General features: G+C 43.0%; 1 protein-coding gene across 7 annotated transcripts in view; it reads right to left on the bottom strand.

Moving 5' to 3' along the window:
- LOC147022894 (uncharacterized) overlaps window positions 1-25,406 on the bottom strand; it is a 36,359-nt gene extending 10,953 nt beyond the window's left edge. Inside the window, exons 1-6 of one of the 7 annotated variants that reach the window (XM_085887827.1) lie at window positions 22,814-25,401; window positions 22,329-22,524; window positions 19,394-19,425; window positions 11,113-11,249; window positions 3,364-3,394; window positions 967-1,417 (exon numbers count right to left, since the gene is read on the bottom strand). In XM_085887827.1, the coding sequence (XP_085743953.1) occupies window positions 967-1,417; window positions 3,364-3,369 (457 nt within the window). In that variant the 5' untranslated portion in view covers window positions 3,370-3,394; window positions 11,113-11,249; window positions 19,394-19,425; window positions 22,329-22,524; window positions 22,814-25,401. The other 6 variants (XM_085887828.1, XM_085887830.1, XM_085887826.1 and 3 more) reach the window with 6 other exon arrangements.
- Between the last annotated feature and the right edge of the window lie 304 nt (window positions 25,407-25,710).

Raw genomic sequence — 25,710 nt, 5'->3', positions numbered from 1 at the left:
GTATAACACAGAGAAGGCTCCTTATTATATTCATCTATGAAATAAGATCCATTGTCTGTGTCTGTGTCAATTTTGCATCTCTTCCCAAACAAATGGCAATGCAAAACTGAAAATGGTCCCACATTAGTCACCCATTGGTCCTTATTGGGACTGTAGCCTGATCATCATCATCATCATCATCATCATCATCATCATCATCATCATCATCATCATACCTTACTCTTTTGCAGAGCGTCCATACTTGGCAGGGGAAGGGGTTAGCACCCTCATTAGCAACTCTGAAGGTTCTCAGTATGTTGAAACTGATCAGTGGGTTTTGAAGAAACTTTTGGAGACAAAATTAGTGATGGAAACACTTGCGGGTGAATTATGGAGTCATAACAGAGCAGTTTCTGGGCAGGAGTTATGCATTGGGAGGTTTGCCATTGCCTTCCCAGCAATCAGTCAGGACAGGAATTTGTAATTTGTTCAGGGTGCTGGCAAGAATTCTCCTACTTTTGGCGAAAGTCACCATGTGATATTTAATATTCATCAGCAACCACTGCTGGCAGATGGATCCTCCAACTTAACATCCTTCCAATAGATAGTGCACACATTGATGCATCGCCGTACATGTGAAAGAGCAGCTTGGCAGTTTATACCTGGGCCGAGATTCGCACCCAAGCTAGAGAACTCAAAGGTAAGGCATGCACATACTCCATTCACAATATTTTGTGGAGATCGATCCTGCCAAATGCAGAAATCCCTAAGGGGAAGTTCAGTATTGGACACTTGTTTCTGCCTTCAGATATCATCAGCAAAGCAAATCCAGGTTAAAATGCATGGCTTATATGCAACCAGATACATACCGGATTCTCACATAGATATACTCCTGTAGCGAGCACCTTAAAGTCGATCAAACTGAACCAGTGAGTCGAGCTTCAAATGATGATTGAAATGCAGACATATAATATTTTATGAACTTACTTGAGGGAGCATGGAATTGACTTCTCTGCGAAACGTTCAGCGCACCGTGCAACGTCACGCAAGGTGGCCGGAATGGTTTACGAGGTGGAGGTAAAATCAGGGTTGGTAATTTACAACGTTTCATGGTACATTGAAGAGACGGAGCAGTAATCTCACTTTGTCTGCTTTCTTCAAATGTTTTAGTACGACAATAACCTTTTCGTCCTCCTCCAAAGTCTTCTGTGGTCGTTTCTGTTTCCATCCAGCTATTACTCATGGTCTCAGGCATACTCCGTCCTTTCCGAGACATGGGTTTCAGAGGCTGGACGACTCGAGGCAACGTGTAATGATTTTGAGGTATCGTAGCCCTGGCCATGACGGGACTGGTCTGCAGGCTGTGATTGGTCAGGGGCTCTTGGTTAGCAGAAAGGTGACTGTGGAGCTGATTTACCAAGGCTTGATGGATATCAGACTAAGGGTTGGGTGAATGGAGACAAAACATGTCAGGTGGTAAACATCCATTTCCAGCTTCTCAAGGTGCAGTTTAATTTAAGTCACCACTGATTCAGCTTTCTCAAAGTTAAATACAAGGAAGTTTGATGCAGCAGGCCATCAGTTCCATCATGCCCATGCATTTCTGCCAATATCCATGTACCCTCCATCCCTAATGCCTCTAGATATCTGTATAATCCCAGTTTGATCTCTCCATGGTGACCATTCCATGTATTAACTCCTCTCTGACTCAACAACTTGCCTTAAAGTCGTTCTAACTCTCCTCTCCTGCACTCTCAAACTATGATCTCTGGTCCTATTGCTGTTTATTCTGCAGAAAACCTTTTCGGCATTTATTTTGTCTGTACCCTTCATCATCTTACACATCTCTATCATATCCCCTCAAGACCGCCTCTTTTCTAGTGTATAAAGCCCCGTCTCCATCAGCTGCTCCTCATCGCTGAGTCCAGCTCGGCCCAGAATCAATCTAGTAGTCCTGTGCTGTACCCTCTGTATGGCAGCTATGTCCTTCGTAAGTTGTGGTGACCAAAACAGAACACAATATTCTCGGTGAGACCACAGTAAATCCCTGTACAGAGTTAACACCACCTCCTTTGGTTTATAACTTATCCCCCTCTGAATACAACCTGAAACCTTATTTGCCTTACCTCCAGCTGCCTGGCACTGTGCTGCCTGCTTACCTCCCGTATCTATTGCCACCCCCAGATCCTTCTCCTGCGTGACATGCTCCAAAATTGCCCCTTGCATCATGTAATCTCTATTTTCATTATTCTTCCTCATATCCCAGAACATTACACATCTTTATCTTAAATTGCATCTGCCAGTCTTTTGTGCAATCTCTGAATGTATCTGGACTTTCCTGAATCTGTTCACCACCCTCTCTTCTTTACCTCCAAGTGCTGTATCATCTGCCAATTTAGAAAGCCTACTATTCACCACACTATCCAAATCGTTGATGTAAAGAAATAATGAGTAGTAATGGTACCGAGTACTGATCCCTGAGGTACCCCCACGACTTACATCCTCCCACTCACAGCCACTCTTTGCTTCCTATCCTAATCCAATTTGCAATCCAATTAGCAACCTGACCATCCACTCCACAAGCCCTCACTTTGGCAAACAACCTCCGATGTGGTACCTCATCAAATGCCTTCTCAAAGTCTAGATATACTATGTCCACAACTATTCCCCCATCCACTCAATCAGAAACTGCTTCATAGAAATCTAAAAGATTTGTAAGATGAGATGTACCTTTTAATTAGCTTGTATTTATTTGAATGGTTCTTCATCTGGTCTCTAATTAACGTCTCCAACACCTTCCCCACAACTGAAGTGAAACTAATAGGTCCATAGTTTCCAAATTCTTCTCTCTGGATCCTTTATTAAATAATGCTGTTACATTTGCTGCTCTCCAATCCTCCAGTACCTGTCCTGACTCCAGTGAACTCTTGAAAATATCCGTTAACATCTCACTTACCTGCTCAGCCACTTCCCTCAATACTCTCGGGTGCATATTATCTGGACTCAGAACCTTATCTACCCTTAGATATCCTCGCTGTTCCTTTACTTCCTCCACTCCGACCTGGACCTTCTATAAAAGCCCTTCCTCACCTCCTTGATCGATACTCTCAGCTTTTGGCAATTCCCCTGACTGTTCTCATGTGTTATACTTTGGGACCATCTTATCAATCCTTCCGTGACAGAGCCAAGGGGGTATCTTGCCCGACCTTACAATAATATGAAGGGCATTCAAAAAGTAACATGAATGAGATAAGCACAATAGTTAAAGACATACCAATGTTATTTTATTTATTTATTAACAATATTGTGTATAACTACAGTAGAATAGAAATAAAAGTGATGCAATACACAGAACGATCTCTCATGTAGGCCTATAGAGGTTACCTGCATGGCTCCGTGTCGTCTTCAAAGTTCTCTAAAGGAAGGAGAAACACAAGTGGTGTTACTTCTATACAATATAGATCCATAGCTCTTGTCCAAATCGTATCACAAATGTATTTTGTGTTTTTACTCCCTCGATGATTAGGATGATTTTTATGATCCTAATCCTAATGATCCGAATTTTTTTATGATTTTTAGGATGATTAGGATGATTCCCTCGATGATTTTTATTCCCTCGAGTGGCAGGTCAGGTTCGATCTGTGACCTGATACGGTACCATGTAAACCTGTACTAACCTGTTCCATGGTCGGGTTGTCGGCGACTAAACCGTCTCCCCCACCAGGGTTTTTGGTGAGGAGGGTGTTTGGATATGGACACCCAGCAGGATTAAAAACAAAACATGTCAAAGGGTGGAGGAGCTCCTTGTGAGCCAACGGCCATCCATATCTAGTGCCCAACTGTGTCTGCGGACGTCCTCCTGCAGTTGGGTCACTTCTTATAAGGAGGTTGGTGGCAGGATTTGCACTCTGGCCACGGTAAAACCCTTCATTCCGCAAAACACAAAAACGCAAAAAAATCTGAAAACCCACTCTGTGGGAGTACCTCCTGCGCAGCTTCCCTTCGCAGGGCAGCTCACCGGATGACGGGATTGGGGCAAAGCCTTCGGGACCCCCAATCTTTGATAGGAGGGAAACCACGGGGTAACATCCCTGGGTCAGATTGCGGGAGAGTGTGTCGGAGTGGTGCTGAGGTGTCGTCCACCAGACGGCGGTCTCCTTGGGTTAACCTGAGGCGGTCCCTTCGGGTGGGTGCCTGGAATGTCCTATCCCTAAGAGAGGATGATCACCTGTCTCTGTTATCATCTGAGCTCAAGCGTTTGGACATCGGGATTGCAGCTCTCTCTGAGTTTCGGAGACCGGATTGCGGCGAGATAATGGTGGGTGGTTACACCTACTATTGGTCTGGTCGCTCCGATGGTTACCATACCCAAGGAGTTGCTGTAGCTGTGTCCAATAAGCTGACCCCAATGATAATTGAGGTAACACCGGTCAACGAGCGTATTATGAGATTAAGGATTCGTCACTCCTTAGGTGTCATTTCCCTGGTCTCTGTTTATGCTCCGACTGAGGTGAGTGATCTCACCGTGAAGGATGCATTCTACGCCACACTCGAGTCTGTGGTTGATCAGTGCCCCAGACGAGATACACTTCTAGTCTTGGGGGTTTCAATGCATCGACTGGAACTGATAGGGATGGTTATGAGGTGTGTGTTGGTCCCCATGGGTCAGGAACTATGAACCAGAATAGCACTAAGTTCCTTGACTTTGCAAGAAGTCAAGGACTTAGGGTGGTTGGTTCATGGTTTCAGCGCCCACAAGCTCATCGCTGGACTTGGTATTCCAACGCTGGCGGTGTGGCAAAGGAGAATGACCATGTCCTCATTGATGGTCGCTGGAGGATGATCCAGAACTGCAGGGTCTACCGGAGTGATCAGTTCCTCAAGACTGACCACAGGCTTGTTGTAGCAACTCTAAAGCTGCACCTTAAATCCTGGAGAATGGTACCATCCCAGCCTAGGCTGGATGTTGGCAAGCTCAGGGATGAGAGAGTAGCTGAGGAGTTTGCGAACAGACTGAGTGGACACTTGGGGGTCTGGGTACTTTGGGGGGTCCTGAAGAGTTGTGGAGTGCCTTCAAGACCACCGTCCTTGATGTTGCCGGTGGATGTCTTAGAGCTCACCGCAGGGTAAAGAAGAATTTTGTCTCTCAAGGGACACTGGATACCATTGACCAGAGTCGCAGGGCCAGGCTGAATGGCAGAGCTGAGCTGTTCAGGGAGCTGAGGCGTAAAACTGTACGTGCACTGAGGGTGGACAAGGAGGCCTATGTGCGAGGAATCTGTGAGGGGGTAGAGCATCACCTGTGGACAGGTAATTCTCGTCCCACTTACAGGGGAATTCGCGCATTGCGTTCATCCAAGCCCATCCCTCGGAGCACTACAGTTCGAGCAGAGAGTGGTAGGCTCTTGACAGAGGAGTCTGAAGTGAAGGCCCGCTGGGCCGGTTACTTTGAGTGGTTGTACCAGGCTGATCCCCCAACTGTCGAGTTGGACGTCAATGGTGTTACAATCCCTGTTGCTGACCCTCAAATCAACTGTGGTCCACCTTCGCTTGTGGAAACACGGGCTGCGGTGAACCGGTTGAAATGGGGCGAAGCTCCAGGGATCTGTGGCATCCATGATGAACTTCTCAAGGCTGGTGGAAATGCTGCACTCGTGTCGTTGCATGCAGTTTTGTGCTCTGCCTGGAACACAGGCATCATCCCAACTGACTGGAAGAGGGGCCTTGTTGTTCCTCTCTGGAAAGGGAAGGGTGATCGCCAAGACTGCAACAACTACCGAGGGGTGACGCTGCTCTCAGTGCCGGGCAAGGTCTTTGCTCGGATAATTCTTGATAGGGTTCGCCACCATCTGCTTGAGCACCAGCGTCCAGAGCAGTCAGGCTTTACACCAAAGAGGTCAACGATTGACCGTATCCTTGCCCTTCGTGTCCTCACCGAACGCAGACGAGAGTTTCGGCAGGGGCTGCTTGCAGCTTATGTTGATCTCTGCAAAGCGTTCGATTCAGTGAATCGGGATGCCCTCTGGAGGATTCTTGGTCTTCGTGGGGTGCCACCAAAACTGATCGATCTGATGTCTGAACTCTACTCTGGTACTGAGAGTGCTGTGAAGTGTGGTGGTACCATCTCTGACTTATTTCCAGTTGTTACTGGAGTTCCTCAGGGTGTGTACTGGCCCCCACACTTTTCAGCACTTGTATGGACTGGATTTTAGGGAGGATGTCGGAGAGATCAAGTCGCGGTGCATCGTTTGGGAATGTCAAGATCTCGGACCTTGATTTTGCAGATGATGCAGTCATCTTTGTGGAGACTTTAGACATCCTCTTGGGGGCCTTCGAGATGCTGAATGAGGAGTCTGAGCCGCTGGGATTATGGATTTCTTGGGTCAAAACAAAGATCCAGGCTTTCGGTGACATCTTGGATGCTGCTGTCCTGTCTGTCTGTGGTGAGGATGTTGAGGTCGTGGAGAGATTCACTTACCTTGGCAGTGATATTCATGTCTCTGCTGGCTGCGAGTCAGAGGTCAATAGACGTCTGGGTCGGGCCTGGGGAGTCATGGATTCACTGGATCATGGGGTGTGGCGCTGCCAGTACCTGTGCGGGAGGACGAAAGTCCGAGTCTTCAGGTCCTTGGTACTTCCAGTCTTGCTCTATGGATGCGAGACTTGGACTCTGACCAAGGATCTGAGACGGAGACTTAATTCCTTTGGTACCAGGTCTCTTCGGAGAATCCTTGGCTATCGCTGGTCGGATTTTGTGTCCAACGAGCGGTTGCTGAGAGAGACTCGGATGAGATTTGTTACCTGCATAGTCCGTGAGCGTCAGTTGCGGCTGTATGGACATGTGGCTCGTTTTCCTGATGCTGATCCTGCTCACCAGATTCTCTCAGCGAGGGAGTCTCATGAGTGGAGGAGGCCAGTGGACCGAACACGTGCCTCATGGTTGCAGCAGGTTGACCATCATCTCAAGGAGATGGGGATGGGCCTGGCATCTGCCTTGGGGATGGCCAGACGGAGGCCCCTGGAGTACCGGCAGTGAAAACAAAGTGGAAACCGGCGGAAAGTGGACGCAGCGACGCGCTGTTCTGGCACATGCTCCCATACCTGACCTGATTAGGAAGTGGTGTCGCAGCAACAAAGTGGAGTAACTGTGACTAATGTATTCACACACACACACACACACACACACACACACACACACACACACACACACACACACACACACACACACACACACACACACACACACACACACACACACACACACACACACACACAATCTGTTTATATATGGAGAGGCTGGAATATACAGCATGTTACACATACGACGAGGACGTCAGTTTACGGTACACGAATAATTAGGACATCAGGGGAAAACAGACAATTCAACTCAGTATATGGGATCTGAATCTGGAATTCCAACATCATGAGTTACGTTCTCAGATGGCAACACCAAACAGCCCAAACTGATTGATAACTGAATAACGAACATCATTGTAATGTCAAATGCCACTGTGAATACCCCTCCTTTCTCTATTCACTTGGGGGGAGAGGAGGAGGAGGATGGGAACGGGTGGTTACGCATGCAACCCGATCACAGGTAACATTTTTGTGCTCATCCCAATTGTACTGAGCATGTTAAGAATCAATTATACTTTGTGTAACCATACATTAATAAAGGAGAGAAATTAGTTTTTTTTTGCTTCTTAATCATATACATTATATTACTACCGGTACCTCTAACAATATAAAGTGAGTAAAAGAACATGCCGCTCGCCCGGATCCAGTGGCCATTTTTAAGAGTAGGTGTTTCACTACAATCACCAATAATTATTAAAAAAAAAAAAAATATATATATATATATATATATATATATATATATATATATATATATATATATATATATATATATATATACATATATCTCGAATATATAATTTGAAGTTTTGGTTTGTTTGTTTGTTTGTTTGTCTGCACACGCTGATCTCCTGAACGGTGAAAGATAGGAGGAAACCTCTGAAACAAAATATGTCGGGATGGGCCCCAGGAAGGTGATATGCTCGGTGGTGAGGCCCCTCGGCCGGGGGGGGGGGGTGTTTCCCCCTCTTTAACCCCCTTAGCCTATGACTGCCGTGGCCCAAAAGGGAACTGATACTGGGCTCGCGTTAGACCTATGTACAGAAGATTAAATTCATTCAAAAAGAACCCGGGCAACGCCGGGTGCATTCACCTAGTATATCATATAGGTGCTAAGGCAAAAATACTGTCACATAAAATGGTGAAGAGGTTAAGTTTACTTTTTAAAATCAAGTTTATCCCATGGCTAAAATGCTGTGCTGAGAGCCTTTATTTTCCCAACAACTTCATACAATTGTTTTTTTTTATAGGTATGCACACTTGCTCTTGAGCTACACTGTATTTAACCTGGTTTTGCCATCAATTTGTGCGGCAATGCATTAATGTGTGTGCCATCCATTGGAAGGACGTTAAGCTGTAAGACCCGTCTGTCTGTTTGAGATGTTGGTGATCATTAAATATCCCATGGTGGTGTCTTTCCTGAAGAGTTGGCGAGTTATGACCGGTAACTTGAACAAATTACAAAATTCCTGCATAAAACTAGAGGGTAGCAAGTGGTCTGGTCTTCATGGATATGTCAAATTCGTACCATGTCACACTGCTTGCGATCTCAGAGTGTGGTTGTTTGGGTCAGCAGTTCCTCTATCATAAAGACATTCACACCACCAGATTGTTCTCATGTCACATCTGAACGGCTGTCTTCGGCTACAAAGGGTAACCATGATGACATCTCCGGTGCAAGTCCATAAAAATAGGACCTTCAGTTCTTTTCTGAATCGTAGATTCTCAGAAGGCCCAAACAATTGGAGTTTATCTGTTACGTGAGTCGTCATCTGATGACTCAGATGCTTTCACAAATTTTTTGCAGAAAAGAAGAAAAATCTTTCATTGGGAACCAATCAATTGCCAGTGACGCATGAGATTGTCAAATCAGAGAGCAACTACATTCAACTTACATCGGAAACTCGCCATTTCGTCAGAAATATTTAACAGCATATCAACGAAATTCCAGTCCAGCGAAGTGCACATCACGCAATATATACTGCCTCACATGGTTGCAAGATGCATGACGTACACTTGCTGAACAATCAGAAAATAATTCCTTGAAATCCAGAGTTCCCAGTCCAGTCTGCATTTTGAATCTTGAAATGTTTTGAATTTTAATCTTTGAGTCATGTCAAGAAAGGTTTTTTTTTTAAATTAAATTTGCTTGATTGCTTGAGTCTGACTCGTCCAGGAAATTAATTGTCACGTCTGTAATAAAAGCAGACATGTGCCGAGGCTCGGGGGTCTTTTGGCCTGAGGAAGCTCGCTGGGAAATGGGTGAAATGTCGCCTGAGACCGGATATGCTCTTCCTTGTTTATTACTGGATTAGCAAAGTAGATCTACTTGTGTTTTTAGTTGGATGCACCTTTTTTCCTTTTAAAATGTACAAGGTGGGCTATGTATCTATTCCTGGTTTTGAACCCATGCAAATCTGTTGCTCAGCAACAAAATATTTACAGGATATCGATACATATTTCAAGTTTTTATGGTAAAAATTTTATTCAATTCAGAAAGGGACAAAATTAGTTAAGAACTGATAGCCTGGTGTTGGCTCAGTGGTTAGGGTGGCGGCTTGGGATCCTAGGGTCCTGAGTTCAAGCCCCGTCGGCCGCTGAATTAATACACCAGGGGGTTGACTCAGCCTGTCATCCTTCCGAGGACGGCGAAATGAGTACCAGTTCCAGCGTGTGTACTGGTAGAGGGGCACTGCATCAGCGACAGTCGCGCTTCAAGAAATGATAGCTACCCCGGCAGCTAAGCTGCCATACGACCACCACCAGTTATGAACTTTGACGTGATATTTTTGAGCAGTGTGTGTCACTGTCATCCTTTCGTGATACTTCAAGACCATTTTCTGTCGCATTCCGACCGTAATTTCTCCAAAAGCTGCTTGGATCCGCTCTTTCAGGTCTTGAATGTTCGCTGGTTGAGTTACTTAAACCTTGCCCTTAAGAAAGCCCCCCAAGAAGAAATTGCATGTGCCCAATCCCAATGGGGTCTCCAGGTTCTCGAATGGCTCAAAAATACTTTTTCTGACCATTGGATGGGTCGTGGTTTACCTAATATACCCTGGCCCCCCTTGTTCGCCAGACCTCACCCCATGCGATTTCTTCTTATGGGGCTTTCTTAAGGGCAAGGTTTAGGCGACGCAGCCAGCAAACATTCAAGACCTGAAAGGGCAGATTCAAGCAGCATTTGGAGAAATTGCGGTCGGAATGCGACAGAAGATGGTCTTGGAGTATCACGAAATGATGCACACACAGCTCGAAAATGATGGAAATCACATCGAAGTTCGTAACTGATTTTGTACGTGTAACTGTAATTTGAAATCACGCATACACGTGTTTGTGCATATAGGTGTATGTATACAGTATTTAGGGTTATATGCAGCACCGTGCCAAGGTTTGCTTTATTCTCACTTTTGTGGTGCGATTCCCCATTAAACAATTGAGAGAAGTTAGAAGTGTGCAATATACATCGATAATCATTCAAATTTCTGTACAAGTCAATTTAATATCACAATCACCTTTAAATATACTGTCTGGAATAAATTAGGAAATTGAAAAATATTTATTTTTGTTATACATACTGTATTATATTATCACATGCAAGTAATATCCCCTTTACCATAAACAAAATATGCAGTAAATAATAATATAAATTATTGAATCAACACAAGTTATGCTAATGTGAATTATAAGAAACCAAAACAAAAGTTGTGAATTGGTGAACATGAGAAATTAGTTTTCATCAGCTTGTTCCCTTACTTGAATGTCTATGAGTGGGTCAATAATGGCAATCAAGAAAGCAACTTTCAACAGAACAGTTTGAAGATCCAGAAGAAGGGCATCCTATGAAGAAAATAGCAGAAAAGCTGAAAATCTCCAATAATGGTGTGAGGTACACTCCGCAACACTTGAAGTAAACTATCTCGGTACAAGACAAGAAAAGGCCATGAAGACCCAGAACAACTTCCCCAGGGAAAGACAAGCATGTGAAGTTGTTCGGCTTACATGATAGAAGAAAATCAAGTCAGCAGATGACAAATGAAATGAGAGCAGGACTGAACATTAACATCTCATCCAACACTGTGTGCAGAAGGATGATTGCAGCAGGTCGCCATGGTTGAGATGCAGCAAAGAAACCACTCCTGCGACAACAGAATAATATGAAAAGACTGAAATTTGCAAGGAATTTCCAAGATTTGGCAAATGAACAATGGAATCGGGTCCTCTGGTCTGATGAATCAACTTTTGAACTTTTTGGATATAAGACACGCCGTATGCCGAAGACCTGGAGAACATTATGACACGCTATGTTGGCAGCCCGCTGTTAAACTATGGGGAGGCTCTGTGACTGTCTGGGGTTACATTTCAGCTTTTGGAAAAGGAAAACCTGTTAAAATCAATTGGACACTAACAATAGAGAAGTACAAGCAGACACTGCAATACCATGCAGTTCCTTGTGTAAATCATTTAATCGGAAGAGTATTCACTTTCCAACAAGGTGATGATCCAAAACACACTTCCAATATACAGTAGTAAAACAGTATTTGGACAAAAAAGTTACAGCTGCCATGCTCCAAATGTTAGAATGACCATCCCAGAGTCTGAACATGAGTCCCATTGAGGCCATATGGGATGAAGCTACCTGGAAACAGAGAAGAACAAAAGGAATCCAACTAACCTTACTTACAAAACTGTGGAATGTACTTCAGGATATTTGGCAAAATATTCCTGGAAGAGTGATTCAGTCATATACAAGAAGCATGGGTAAAAGATTGATGGCACTCAAGAAGGCAAAGAGCAGACTCACAAAATATTGACTGATACTATAAAATGCCACTGTTCTTGTTATTTACTGAAGCAGTTAGTTTCACACGTATTTGTAAAGAATGTTAATTCACAATAATAAACACATCATGACTGTTATCACTGATAATTTGATGACTTTACCTTAAAAATGAATTTCATTGGAATAACCCAAACTTTTGCTCAGTACTGTGTATATGTACACACTCATGTAATCACATTCAGTAGTATAATGGTCCCTTCTATGTCTGAAAGGGCGGTGTTTCAAACCTGAGCCCAGTTATACCAAATAATTTTAAAATGGTTTGTGTGCTGCTTCCTTGCTTGAAGCTCAGCATTTGAAAGGATAGAGCACGGACAAACAAACGCTGAAAATGTAAGGGAAAACCTCTCAGTATTACCTTTGCCAAGAAACTGCTTCAGCAGCACCAACGCTTTGTAAAGAGTATTGTACGTAAAAAATAAATAAATAAATATATACTACATCCAGTGGGACCATACTCTGTGCAGAGCGTTGGTGCTGCCAAAACATTCTCCTGGGCGATTGGGCAAAATCCTGGATGGGTCACCACTCCAACACAAGATACTCAAATAACTCAATCATCCCAGCAAGCTGCTATTCATTTTGTTGACGTCAGAAGGATGACAGGGTGAGTCAACCCCACCTGGTATTAATCTAACAGCCAAGCAGGATTTGAACTCAAGACACGAGGATCCCAAACCAACACCAGGCATGTGTACATATAGCATTTTGAATATATAATTTTCAGCGAAAAGTGATGATCGAAAAAGATAACATTTGAACAAAAAAGATATCACGTTTACATTCTCTCATTCATACCTTACGCTGTTGGTGACCCCCTCTGAATATTGCTTGGCTGTTTTAGGTTACAATTGCAGCACAGCTGCTTGAGCCAGATAAGGCTGGGCAGGAAGGAATGAAGCTTTAAAAGGGCAGAAAGCAGGCATGGATTGTGAAAGAAGGTAAAGGGATCGTGCTGTTAAGTGGAGTTAGTGTTAGACTTTAGCTGCTATTCCAGTGATAGCGAATTGAAAATTGAAAATTCCATTGGTGCACTGCAACGCTGCTGAGGGTACAGCTTTCGACGCCGCCCATGGTTTTTGGGTCCCTGTTTATAGTCTGCTCGATCGCCTGATTAAATACAATGGCTGAGAAGCCATAAAACACCTGCCTCTGAACTATCCAGTCACATGCTTGGTCTGAACAGTGAAGGGTGAGTTTCACTCCACCTCATCATCTCAAGCCAGTACACAGGGAGACATCAAGCATAATGAGTTTGATCATATGCATGAAACTATGGCATCCATCATAAGCTGGAATGATGCTAGGTGCCATTGCCAATCCGAAGTTCTTGTAGCATGTATGAAATTCAGAAGGAGGCCGACTATTTCCAGGTAACTAGTCCAGAGAGCGAACGTCTCATTGGCCATTCTCTGCCGAGCAATGGATTCCTTGTACTATTTCATCAACTCTTCAACTTCCCAGCTATTCAGTAGATCCCAAAACAGTGCTGAGGGGTATGAATTCAACGAATGGATCAAGAGCTGGTCCAACCATTGCTTCCCATCAGGAAGAAGTTCATAAACAAATGTTTCAAATCGTTGATGCTAGAATGCTTCAAACAAACACTATTTTATGCAATATTTTCCACTGAGCACACCATTCACAGATCCTTGAGCCACCTATCCAGATGCAACAATTATGTCATGCAATCTGGCATCATTGAAGTGCTTCCCAATTATAGACATGAAATTCATGTTGGTATGAAATTCTCCTGGATTGAATACTACGAACATACTCTCGAGTTTGAGCTGGTTGGCAATCTTAATGCTCTGATTCAGAATTGTGTACACAGTGTTGAGCTCTGTCGGTGATGCCTCAATGTCTGGTAGATATCCAATGGAAGAGGTTGTGACTTGTTTCGTCGCTTGTAACAGTGTGTTAAATTGAGTCCAATTGAGCAAAACTGTTGGATCATGGAATCTCATCATCACATTCATTGTATTGAGATCTGCACCATGTTTGATGCTATTCTCAATTTCTTCAAAACGGGGAAGGTTCACACTGATATCTGAAAACCGAGGGCCTTGATATTTGCCACGATGGTAGGTGAAGATGGAAGATGGTACCGACTCGAGTGACCGCTGCCTTCATTACATGGAGACGCTGTTGTCATCATCAACTGAGAGTTCAGAATACTAAATGATTATTCCATTGGAGTGAGGTGTAGTACCATACCAGCTCCACTCAAGGTTTCTTCGGAAAAGTCAATATTGTCCCACACTAATATTGTAATCTTCCTCTCTGTGAAGCCTCTCAGAATGCCATTGACACCTTGATTCAGCTGCACCTGTGCAAGGGCAACTTCTAGAGCAATCACTGTACTGTTTGATACACAGTATCCGAGTTTGCTGACCAGATCCACTATTTTGGAGCTTCCAGTCAAATGCTTCAAGATCAGCCCCAATGCATGAAATTTAGGCATTCCCCCCCCCCCCTTTGGACTGCAGATAGAGGACATCCTGAATGAGCAACATGAGCTTCCGATGAATACATGAATTTACTTTTCCACCGATCCTAACGTAAGATTGGCTGACGGAGGTGGCCATGTCGTTTGTATTCCTTTGAAGGCATTCATTTCCTTTCAAAACATCATTGCTGTTGTATACATCACCTGAAGGAAGGACTTTGGCATCTTCTTTGATGGCATGTTCAGGTGGAAATCGCTGTCACCAGCTGAAGTTTCACCCTCTTTGCCTAAGCTAGAGGGCAGCTTCTCCAGTTAGAGACTCAGACTGATAGTCTCCACAAATAGAATCTCACATTTAGCCCTCAGGGATGGTCTATGGAAGGAAAGCTGAATAAATCATATTCTGAGGCATTGCTTCAGGTGTGCAACCCTGAAAAAATTAAAGTTGATCAGGCATTGGGTAGTCTAATTAATTCAGACCCCCTAGTTCTCTACACACCGCATAGAGGTCTGAGTTAACCCTTGTGTTCTTCTTCCCAAAAATGGAACAACACAGTGTGTCCAGTTTCGTGATTTCGAGAAAATCAAAGTTTAGTTTCAGTGCTTAGCTGCCACTGCTGCTTTGAACTATGCTTCTCTCGGGAACTACACTTCTCTGAGAGCTATGACTTAAATGTAGAGGAGATACTACAGATGCAATTTCATGTCAAAGCTGAAATTCAACAAAAATGGACATATACTGTGTTTTTTCCATTTTTGGGAGGTACAGGGAGACCACACAAATCATAATAAGAGCACTGGACCTCATCACACATTCAAACTGTACATTTTTGAATGATCAGTGATGTCTACTGAACAATAATGTGTTAAAAGTGATCACTGACAGTAATCTTTGACAAGCTTGCTCCCAATACTGTACTAACTTGTATCCAGAGACATCTTTGTTCTCACACTACTCAGCTAGATCGATGAAAGGTTCCATGACTTTGTCCATGCACATTGTCTGGTGGTGTTCAATGATATGAGAGTCGATATGAGCTGATCACTCCTGTGAAGGCAAATACTAATTTCAGCTGTTCAGCTCGAGAGGAGCATAGCTAGGCAAAATGTGTCAACAGTGATCTCAGCAAGAATGAATTGTATGCAATTTTAATCTCTTGGAATGAGCTTTGGACCATTCAGAATCGAACGATAACCTAAAATGAATTGATGAACAACAACCATCAGTAATGGTGGTGGTGTAATGGCGGACTGGTGAACGTGGTGCGGCACATCGGGCTCTATTCAAGTTTTACTATTTATATATTTATGGCGTAATATACACCGTTTAAGGTTCTATGATGAGCCTAAACCAGAAGAAAGGATGAAAAAAACAACAACCAGAGAAATCAGGTATTCGTGTTATTGGCTGGGATGGAGATGGATGTGGGAGGTACGACGTTTGTGGCAGCCATTGGCACTGAAGCTGCTGCTGACCATCCACCGACAATTGGAGAGGTTTCTGGGACATTTGTGACCCAAGGGAAGCTTTCATCCTGCATGAAAGAAATGCAGAAAATGTTTGCTGATCTTTCACTCAAACTCAACGGGAAGCTGGACCATGTTATCTCGGAGATAACTCAAATGAAGATTGATTTGGTTCCTACAAAGCATGTGGTTGCTGGATTGGAGCATTCTGTTGAAGACACCTCAGCAAGGTTTACTATCGTTGAGAAAGAAGAATTGCTGAAAATAAGGAGACTTATTGGATCTTCAAGCGGATTTTGAAGACAAGCTTCTCCAACAGGAAGTACATCTGAGGAAGCAAAACGTGTATGGAGGTTTTGGAGGTTGTATGGAGTTCAGACCGCATCCAATGAGGTGTATGAAACGACAGTGAAGGTTTTCGAAAAATTACTTGTGATCCCTCAACAGGTTGCTACTAAAATCCCCCTTGTAAATGCTCATCATTTTCGACCCAGGAGATACAACGAGGAACCATCGAGAACCATCCGCTCATCGAGAGAAGGGGAACCATCGAGAAATGTTCCAGACCCAATAATTGTCGGCTTCGCCTGGATGCAGGACCGTGAAGGAGTACTTCGTGCTTTTGAACAGCCACGGCAAAGGAGAGACCCTGGTATTAATCAGCCGGTATCTGAGCAAATATCTGTCTGCACTTACCTCCCTCCCAGAATGAAGAAAGGGGACGTCTTGCAGCAATCGCCTGCGGTCTTCGTAAGAAACAACACCTATCAACTCGAATTAGGGTTAACGGGACTAAAGTTTTCCTTCAAACAAGAAAGCATAGTGATCCTCCAGTGAACTGGGCGATCTGGAATGATTAATTGAATGTCTGACAATTAAAGTGTAACGAAACTGTATATCAGTTTGAAACTCTAGGAGTGCTCCTTTTACCACACGTACCTTAAGCAGATTATCAAATGTGATACTTTTTCACTATTTGTTCGACAAATTGGATCTATATTCCACTAGTTTTGAATGTTCATAAAATTTAGTTTTCTTGATTAGTGTTAAATCAATAATACTAGTGATACCCGTGCACATGCACGGGATAGCAGCACAACATAGCTGGTAGCAGACGACAGACCGTACACGGGGGATGACAAAAATACACATTGTGCAAAATGCAAGTGGTACTATGGAACGCCAAGACTTCCCAAACATTGTCGGCATGTCCGCTAAGTGCCACAGCAGTTTCATAGGGATCGTGTGACAGCAAGCCGAGTTTTTAGCGTGCAAGCTTGGTATTATAATAGAGATTAAATAAAACTAGCGAATGGTTCAGAATTAACACTTGGACAAGATGTATACTTAGGTTCTAAAAAAAAAAAAAAAAAAACCTTTTTTTTTTTTCTTTCTTTCTTCAGAATACAATAATTTTGAGTACAAACTTCTTTTAAGAGCAACGACGAGCTGTGACTCTTGTATTGCTTTTTTTTTTCTTGCTAAATCCACATGCTTTTCTGTGTGATTATGTTTCTCTGTATTTTGTATTGTTTCATGTTTTTTCCCCTTACCCTGTTATTTCTCCTCTTCTCTTTTTCTTCCTCTTCTTTCATTTTTATTTCTTCCCTTCTTTCCTTATCTTCAGGGCTTCCAAATACTGACAATGTTCATCACAATTTAAATATATTTCAAATTTATTTTTGATATTTTCCTTTTCAGTTCATTGGAATCTGATGAGCTTCAAATTTGTGATGCAAAATACCACCTTGGATAAAACTCATGTCAATTGTAAATTTGATGATGAGATCGCTGTATCTTATAATAATAACCAGGCTGAATTTGATTACACTTTTGATCTAAATGAAACAGTATCAAATACATACATCCAATATCATATGGAGAATCAGTTCTCAAATTTTTTTTACATCCCATGAACGAAATGTTTTCTCTTTATTACATGTAAGCATAAGAAGTATTAGTAAAAATTTTGGAAATTTGAGCCTGCTTTTAGAAAAAATAAACTAAAATTTTTTTTGTGATTGGTCTTTCGGAGATATGGCTCTATGATAAACCATGTTCTCTTTTATCATTGCCAGGTTTTGAATCGATAACAAATAATAGGCTAACTGGAGGAGGTGAAGTTGCATTGTTCGTTTCTTGAAATGATGATTGTAAGATACTTTCCGAATTAAATTACATGACTCCTGGACTAGAAACGATTTTTATAGGAATCCTTAATCCTGGAAAAAATAAAAAAAGAAGAAAGGAATATTGATTGGTGTTATCTACAGTCCATGAGGCTCAAATCCAAATAAATTCTGAGAAGAATTTCAAATTCTCTTATCAAATCCTATATTTCCAGACAAACACTGCATTTTGATGGGTGATTTTAATATTGACTTTCTTCATTGTAGCGAAAATTCTTCTTCACAAGAGTTTATGGACATGGCATTGGCAACTTCATTGATTTCAATTAGAGGCAGACCAACAAGAATAAATGAACAATCGGCTACATTGATTGATAATATTTTGACTAATGTTTATCCACTTCCTCAAGCAGGAATTTTCCGATCAGACATTACGAACCATTTTCCATTCTTTACCCAAATACCTGATTTAGTTTCTTGCCATAAATCTATGATTAGTGAAATAACTCGCAAGTTGACTTCTGAAAATGTTAATAAATTCAAAAAAATCGAAGTATAATTGATTGGTTTGAGGTCTTAGTTCTGAAAGATAGTAATAACTCTTGATAAGTTTATGGAAATATTAACTTAAATTTATGATGAAACAATCCCTTTATAGATATTGAAATACTCAAATTATAGGAAACTTCCAAGATCTCCATGGATCACCAAATCCTTATTGAGATCAATAAATAGAAAATAAGTTATATTACAAGTATAAATTAAACCCCATTGAACAAATGTGGCTTAAATGCACAAATTGTAAAAATGTACTGACAAAACTTTTAAGACGTGTTGAAAGAGATTATTTCTCGAAGCAGACATGTGAGAATAAAAATTACATTTAGGGTACTTGGAAAATCGTAAATGGAGTTATGAGTAAGAAAGATACTTCAGGTTTTTATATTTTATATGGGCAATGTAAAGGCTCATATAAGAGCGAACACACAGAACGTATAACAAGGGCAGCAGGAGACAAGAGGAACGGGAGAGGGAAGTACAAAACAGTGGGGAATAAACACATGAGGAGATCTGTGGAAGGGAGCGGGATGGGGTGGGGTACATGGGGAAAACAAGATGGACACTACAGGGACTTTCAGAAAGGAAAGCAGGGAATTTGATGGAGGTGGGTTTGCGGTGGATTAATGGGGGTAGAAAAGATCATGGTTTTGGATGGGGGAAGAAAAGATCATGGTTTTGGATGGGGGAAGACAAGAGGTGGTGGTGAACAGCTGTTTTGAAGACGCGGAGGGAAGAGTGGGATTGAAGAGTGTGTGGGAGTTTATTCCAAAGGTGGGGAAAAAGAGGAATGAAAGAATGAAGGTGAGCAGTGATTCTTGATTTTGGTAGTTTTACCAGAAGGGGGTCGTTGGGGGACCTTGAGCGCCCTGCAGAAATATGGATGGGATAGATAGTAGACAGAGAAAGGGGGGGGGGTGAGGCCAGAGAGGAGACAGTTGAACAAACGAAATGTTAAACAATTTAAGATAAATAATGTTTAAGTTGAGGATAAAAATGTTATTGTCGAACATTTTAATGATAATTTTGAAGATATTGGACAAAATTTAGCCAAGAGTATTCCTGTTCCAAACATAATTTTTACTGGTTTCTTGGAGAAACATCCCAATACAAATTCTTTTCTTTTTTTTTCCAACTGATGCAGATGACATTAAAGATATTGGAAGTCACTTCAAAAAAAATTAAAAAAGAACACAGGTCATGATGGAATGATAATGTCCTGGTTAAACATACACTTCCTGGAGATATAGTTCTGTTAATACATACAGTATATCTAATTTGTCTCACCTCTGGAGTTGTACCTGACAAAATGAATATTGCCAAAATTGTTCCTATTCGAAAAAAGGGCAACTCTCAAGAGGTTTGCAATTACTGGCCAATTTCATTTTTAACAATTTTTTCTAAAATTCTTGAAAAAATTATGATGGAGTTGATGGATGGAGTTGGCGGCACCTGAATGCATTGACCCCTTCCATGCTGTCCTCCAGGTGATGTGGGTGTCCTTCCTCCTCTACCTCTGGTCGTCTGCCACATAATAAACCCATTGAGGACCGTATTTCCCTCCCGTAAATAAGAAGCGAGGGGAGTGCATGAGGTGGTATCATGCTGGGAGGTCCATTAATAGAAGGGAGAGGTGGTCATCCCAATTATCCTGATGGGTGGTAGTAAATAATGCCAATTGTTGCAATAAAATACTGTTGAACCTTTCCACCATCCCATCAGACTGGCCTTAGTAGTGGGGTCAACCAAGTTTTCATAATCAATGAGTCTACATACTTCTTTTGCTAATTGACTCTCAAAATTTTGACCCTCGTCAGTGTGCAGCTCTTCAGGGATTCCAGGCCAGGATACAAAGCCTTGTATGAAAGCTTGTGCTACCACACTTACTTGCTGAGTGGGGAGGGAAAAGGTCTCAAACCACTTGGGAAATTAGTCCATGATGACGAGGACGTACTTATTCCCTTGGCAGATGTGGGAAAATAGGCCTAAAATATCCATTGCCACCTGCTCACAGGGCCCCCACCCCCACGTGATAGTTTTAGGGGGGGCTTCATCCTCTTTGTTGGTCCCTTTTTGATGGCACAAACCTCATACACTGCACCAATTTTGGATGACTCAGCCCAAATTCACCCAATAAAACCACCTCCAGACTTTGGCAGTTGTTTTTGTCCTGCCAAAATGTCTGTCGGTATGGGTACCATGCACGTGTTGTAAGTATGATGTTCTTGTATGCATCAAGGAGTATCACAAACTAATAAGTTGAATCGGAAGGAACCTTTACCCACTTTCTATACAGGATGTCCTGATGCATTGCCAATGCTTGTGACTATGCCCAATAGGCCTTCACTCATGGCCCCATGGTGCAACCTCTGGGTCTCATACCCATCCCCAGCCAATCGTGCAGTGGTCCCAGCACAGAATCTTTGCGCTGGGCTGCTCCAGTCCAATGTCCAAAATTCCTCCTTTGTAGTTAGTGGCAAGGTTGGCTTTGCCTCTTGTGTTGCACGGACTAAGACTTTTGGAGAGTTTAAAAAAAAATTGTTCTCTTTCTTTTTGCCAGGTGCAGAATTTGCTGTGTTCTTCCAAGTAAGAATGTCAAGAAAGCACATCGGCATTTCTACAAGCCTTTCTGTCTCTGAGGGCCATATTGAAATTGTACTACCACAATTTTTTCAATCACCTTGCAATTTGACCCTTGGGTTTCTTGAAGCATAGGAGCTATTGAAAGAAGGAATGGTCTGTTTTTACATCGAATTGTCTCCCGTATAAATAGGAGTGAAAATGAGTCAGTGCAGTCAGCAGAGCCAATAGCTCTTTGGGTGTTACACAATAATTCCGCTCCAGCCAACTCATGGCCCGGCTATAATACGCGATCACTCTTTTGAGGCCTCCTTGTACTTGGGACAAGACTGTGCTCAACCTTCCTGACTTGCATCCATCCATCCGTGGGAGAGTTACTCCCAAAGAGTGGGTTTTCAGATTTCCTTGTACCCAAATGCCACACAAAATACACCACACAAAACAAGTTCTGGTGAGGATCTGCAATCTCCGATTGCTCTTTCTAGTTATTATTGCGATTGCTTCTTGTTTCCTTCCCCCATGCCATTTGCCTTTGTTCAATGGAGGTTGGAGGTGATCCAATGGAGGTTAGTGCGTGGAATTGTTGGACGTATAATGAAAATGTTCCGAACTAACTTCTGGACTTGTATATGCAAAACTACGGACGGCGGGGAGACTTGTAGCGGGGACCCCCTGTACCTGGTCTAAGGTGAATTCTGGTAGTTATCGTTTTCTTGACATAGTCAATTAACACCCAGTTAGCAATCAATGCTGCACCCCTGGTCAGCACCAGTCGTCCACTGGCTTGCTCGGCCCGATTGGTAAGGGGCGGTGGTGCTTAAACAGCATAGATCTTGGTGCCTCAACGGGTCCAATGAGGAAGGTATAGTGGAGATCAAAGGCCAAGACCCTACCCAGAACCACCGACTCAACTGACCTCTGCAGTTGTGATGGAAATGACTTGCAGGCTCGTGCCGGCTAACTGGGACAACTGACAACTAGAATAAAATGAACACCCCTAAATGTAAACAAACAATATTTTAACAAAGTGTAATCTAAACACAATCAGATGGATTGCATACATTCGTATCTGGTAGCATGCCCTTTGGTACCATAGAGTGTTTGAACCCATGAAGGACAATGATCTGCATTGCATCCTGATCTCGATTTTGCAAAATGTTGAGCAAATTTTGTTGCAACTCGTGTGTATTACTTGGCATAGGTCAGCTTTTCACAGCTCCCCATCCACGTTCCCAGATGGAGGCAATGGCGTTCATGTCAGAACTCGGTGGTGGCCAGACAAGCAACTGCAGCTCACTCCATCTCTTCCAGTCAGAGCCGATTCAGGACGTGTGGAATGCGGCACAATCTTCCTGCTGTAATTGTGTTCCATACAACAAAATGCCCTGCTGGTAGAATGGTAAGATGCTTCCTTCCATAATAAAGTTTGTTTGACATCAGTATTCATTTTATGTTGACAGGGCACTGCATATAGAGAAAAAAAAATGCTGAAAATTGTGACAAAAATGTATAATTTGATGCCCAGATAGATCCTGAAAACGAAATTGTGATTTCAAAGCAAATGCTGCAATTTCATTTTGTATTTACTAATGAGAACCTCAAGAATATACCAGAAGGAAAATACTGTTTATGCATGCAAATTTAATTGAAACACAAGGTTTTGTCCATTCATTTTACCTTTAAAATTTGCAGCTGTTTTCATCGATAACGCCGGTGGTTTGCTGGTTCGCATATGGCATACATGCTTGTCATTTAAGTATGAAAGAAGTAACAACTTGTGGTTTTCCTTTGCAAGCCGAATACCTGTATTGCATCTCATGGGAAGACCTTTGCATTGAAGGTAACAACAGACATGTTTTAATGGGAGTTTAAGCACAGCACAGCTTATGTTCTGGACCAAGAGGGAAAAGACAGAGTTGACAAACAAGAGAAACTTGGAGGAAGACTGTCCAAGCAGAAGTAAATCAATGGGATGGAAGTGAAAGAAAATGGAAAAGTTTCCAATGGACAGGAAGAAATTGCGAGGTTTTGCTGTGGCCTGAGATACAATAATGGTAAGGAAGTAAGTAATAAGTAGGAGTAAAATACTACAATAAATAGCTTCATCTAAAATGATGACGTTCATCCGTTAAAATGAGGGGTTTATAGAGAATCGTGTGGTTGTGTTGTGGTTTGGCACAGTTGGTTCCCAGCCGGATGCCATGAACCGCAAGCTGGGTAATTGGAATCAGCCCTTATTTTCCTTGTATGTGTTACATAATTTTTATGTTCGGATTCGTCATCAGTTTCATGTTCTACAGTGTTCAAAATATAAAATTCAATTGAAATTAAGTACTTGCTCCATCATAGACTGATGTCTGTAGGCAGACAGAGTGAGCCAATTGCTTAACCCGCTTTGCGCTTCAGGCACAGGACAACTTGGTGTTCAGTGAAACCATGGAAACTGTCAGAAAGAGATGAAATGTGAGATTCAGCACTTTCTGAAAACAAACTTCTTGGTAATATCATACATGCAATAATGAAGGAATGACTGAAAACACAATATCACCTGGATTTTCTGAACTTAGATTGACAATAACATGAATTTTGTTGCAATTTGTTCAGGAAATATTGACTTTTTTTGTATACACCGTCGAGGCTCATGAAAGAGTACATTGAAGGAATCAGAACGGAACAGACAATAACAGAACGCAAAGCACGCATGCATGGGGTGGAAAAGATGGACACAGAAGGAAACTCCAAGGAGGGAAAACTGGAAAATTGGAAGGAGGGACTGGGGAGAGGTTAACGAGGATAGAAAAGATCATCGTTTTGCTTTGGGGACAATCTGTGATGGTAGTGAACAGCTGTTGTGAAGACCTGGAAGGAAGAATGAGAATGAAGACGATGTGGAAATTGGTTCCACAGGAGGGAAAAAAGAACGAATGAGTGGAGGTGAAGCGTGGTTTTGCTATTTTTACCCACACTCGTACACCCGCTGCATGCGGGGGTGGGGGGTTGGTTTAGGGAGGTTGGGGGACAAGGGTATCATGTGGACATGTGCACCATGTGGACAATGGTTTGTTAATACCTTTATTGTTTAATGGTCACAATTATTCCCACGTTATTGTGGGGTTGGCTGGGGGAAGCTTGGTCCAAGATGTTCACGAAATGTCTGAACAGACCTGATATTCCACGAAGTTTAGCTCTTATACGAGCCTCGATAATGTATACAAAAAAAAAGGCTTAAGGCAGGAATTTGTAGTTTGTTTAGGGTGCCACCGATAGCTGACCGACTCTTCATGAAGCACACTGTGGGATTTTTTTAATTCCACCATCTAATGCTGGCAGATGAGATGTCAGCTTAACATCCCTCCACGAAGTGGCACACAATGGTGAATCACACTGCCTGTGAAGCACCGGGATGACAGCTGGGTTGGAATTCAAACCCATGTGAGACAGCATAGAAGAGAGTGTGCAGAGCTTCAGGCCATACTGAGAGTCCCCATATCAACAAGGACTTGAGGAAACTACTGCAGACAGTGAAGAAGGCCAATCAGCTGACACAGTGCTCGACAAGTGGCTCTCTTGAATACTTAATAAGATGTTAGATTAGGTCATTGAAAGGATCAGAGCGTGCATGACATGACAATATTGTTGCGAATTCGCGCCCGCCGGCGTGGAGTGGCCACGTAACTCGAATCGCAGCACGTCGCCCACCGGACGGACAATTCTGTCGTGACCCTCTCAGACTACCACCGGGAACTAGTCACGGGTGGGCCTTTCGGCCTCACCACGATCGTGCCAATCGGCCCCCCGCGTGGGATAGGGTTGTTCGCCAAATCCGACCTACCTAAGTACCCACACGGAGGGTAGACCGGAAGATCGCACCTCGCCGCAGGTCGACTCCGGACACGGGCCACTTAAGCGACCCGTTCCGTACTATCGGGATAACCGAGCGGTGTTATCGTCGACCTTGATGGTTCCGATTAATTATCGGGCGTATTAAGCCCACTACCAACCTTTTTTTTTTTTTTTTTTTTTTTTTTTTGTATACCTTGGTCGAGGCTCGTATGAGAGCTAACACACAACTCACAGCAAGGAGGCATGAGACAAGAGGGGCGGGAGTGGAAGGGACAAAACATTGGGGAACAGACACAGGTGAACTGTGGAAGGGAGAGGGATGGGGATGGGACGGGGAACATGGCGAGGAGAAGATGGACATTACAGGGACTTTCAGGAAGGAAAGCAGGAGAATTGAAGGAAGTGGGCTTGGGTGGATTATCGGGGGTAGAAAAGATCGAGGATTTGGATGGGGGAAGATAAGAGGTGGTGGTGAACAGCTGTTTTGAAAGCCTGGAGGGAAGAATGGGAAAGAATAGAGTGAGGAAGTTTATTCCAAAGGCGGGAAAAAAGAGGAATGAAAGAGTGAAGATGAGCAGTGATTCGTGATTTTGGTAGTTTTACCAGAAGGGGGTTGTTGGCGGACCTTGAGCGCCCTGTGGAAATGTGGTTGGGACAAATCGCAGAGAGAGCAGGGGGGGCAAGGCTGGAGAGGAGTCGGTAGAAGACAGAAAGACCACCGACCAACCTGC

Source organism: Eptatretus burgeri, chromosome 7, assembly GCF_056783735.1.
Source record: "Eptatretus burgeri isolate ZD-2024b chromosome 7, Ebu_testis_v1, whole genome shotgun sequence".
NCBI lineage: Eukaryota > Metazoa > Chordata > Myxini > Myxiniformes > Myxinidae > Eptatretus > Eptatretus burgeri.
The sequence above is the reverse complement of the archived record's forward strand: the minus strand, read 5'-3'. Positions and strand labels throughout refer to the sequence as shown.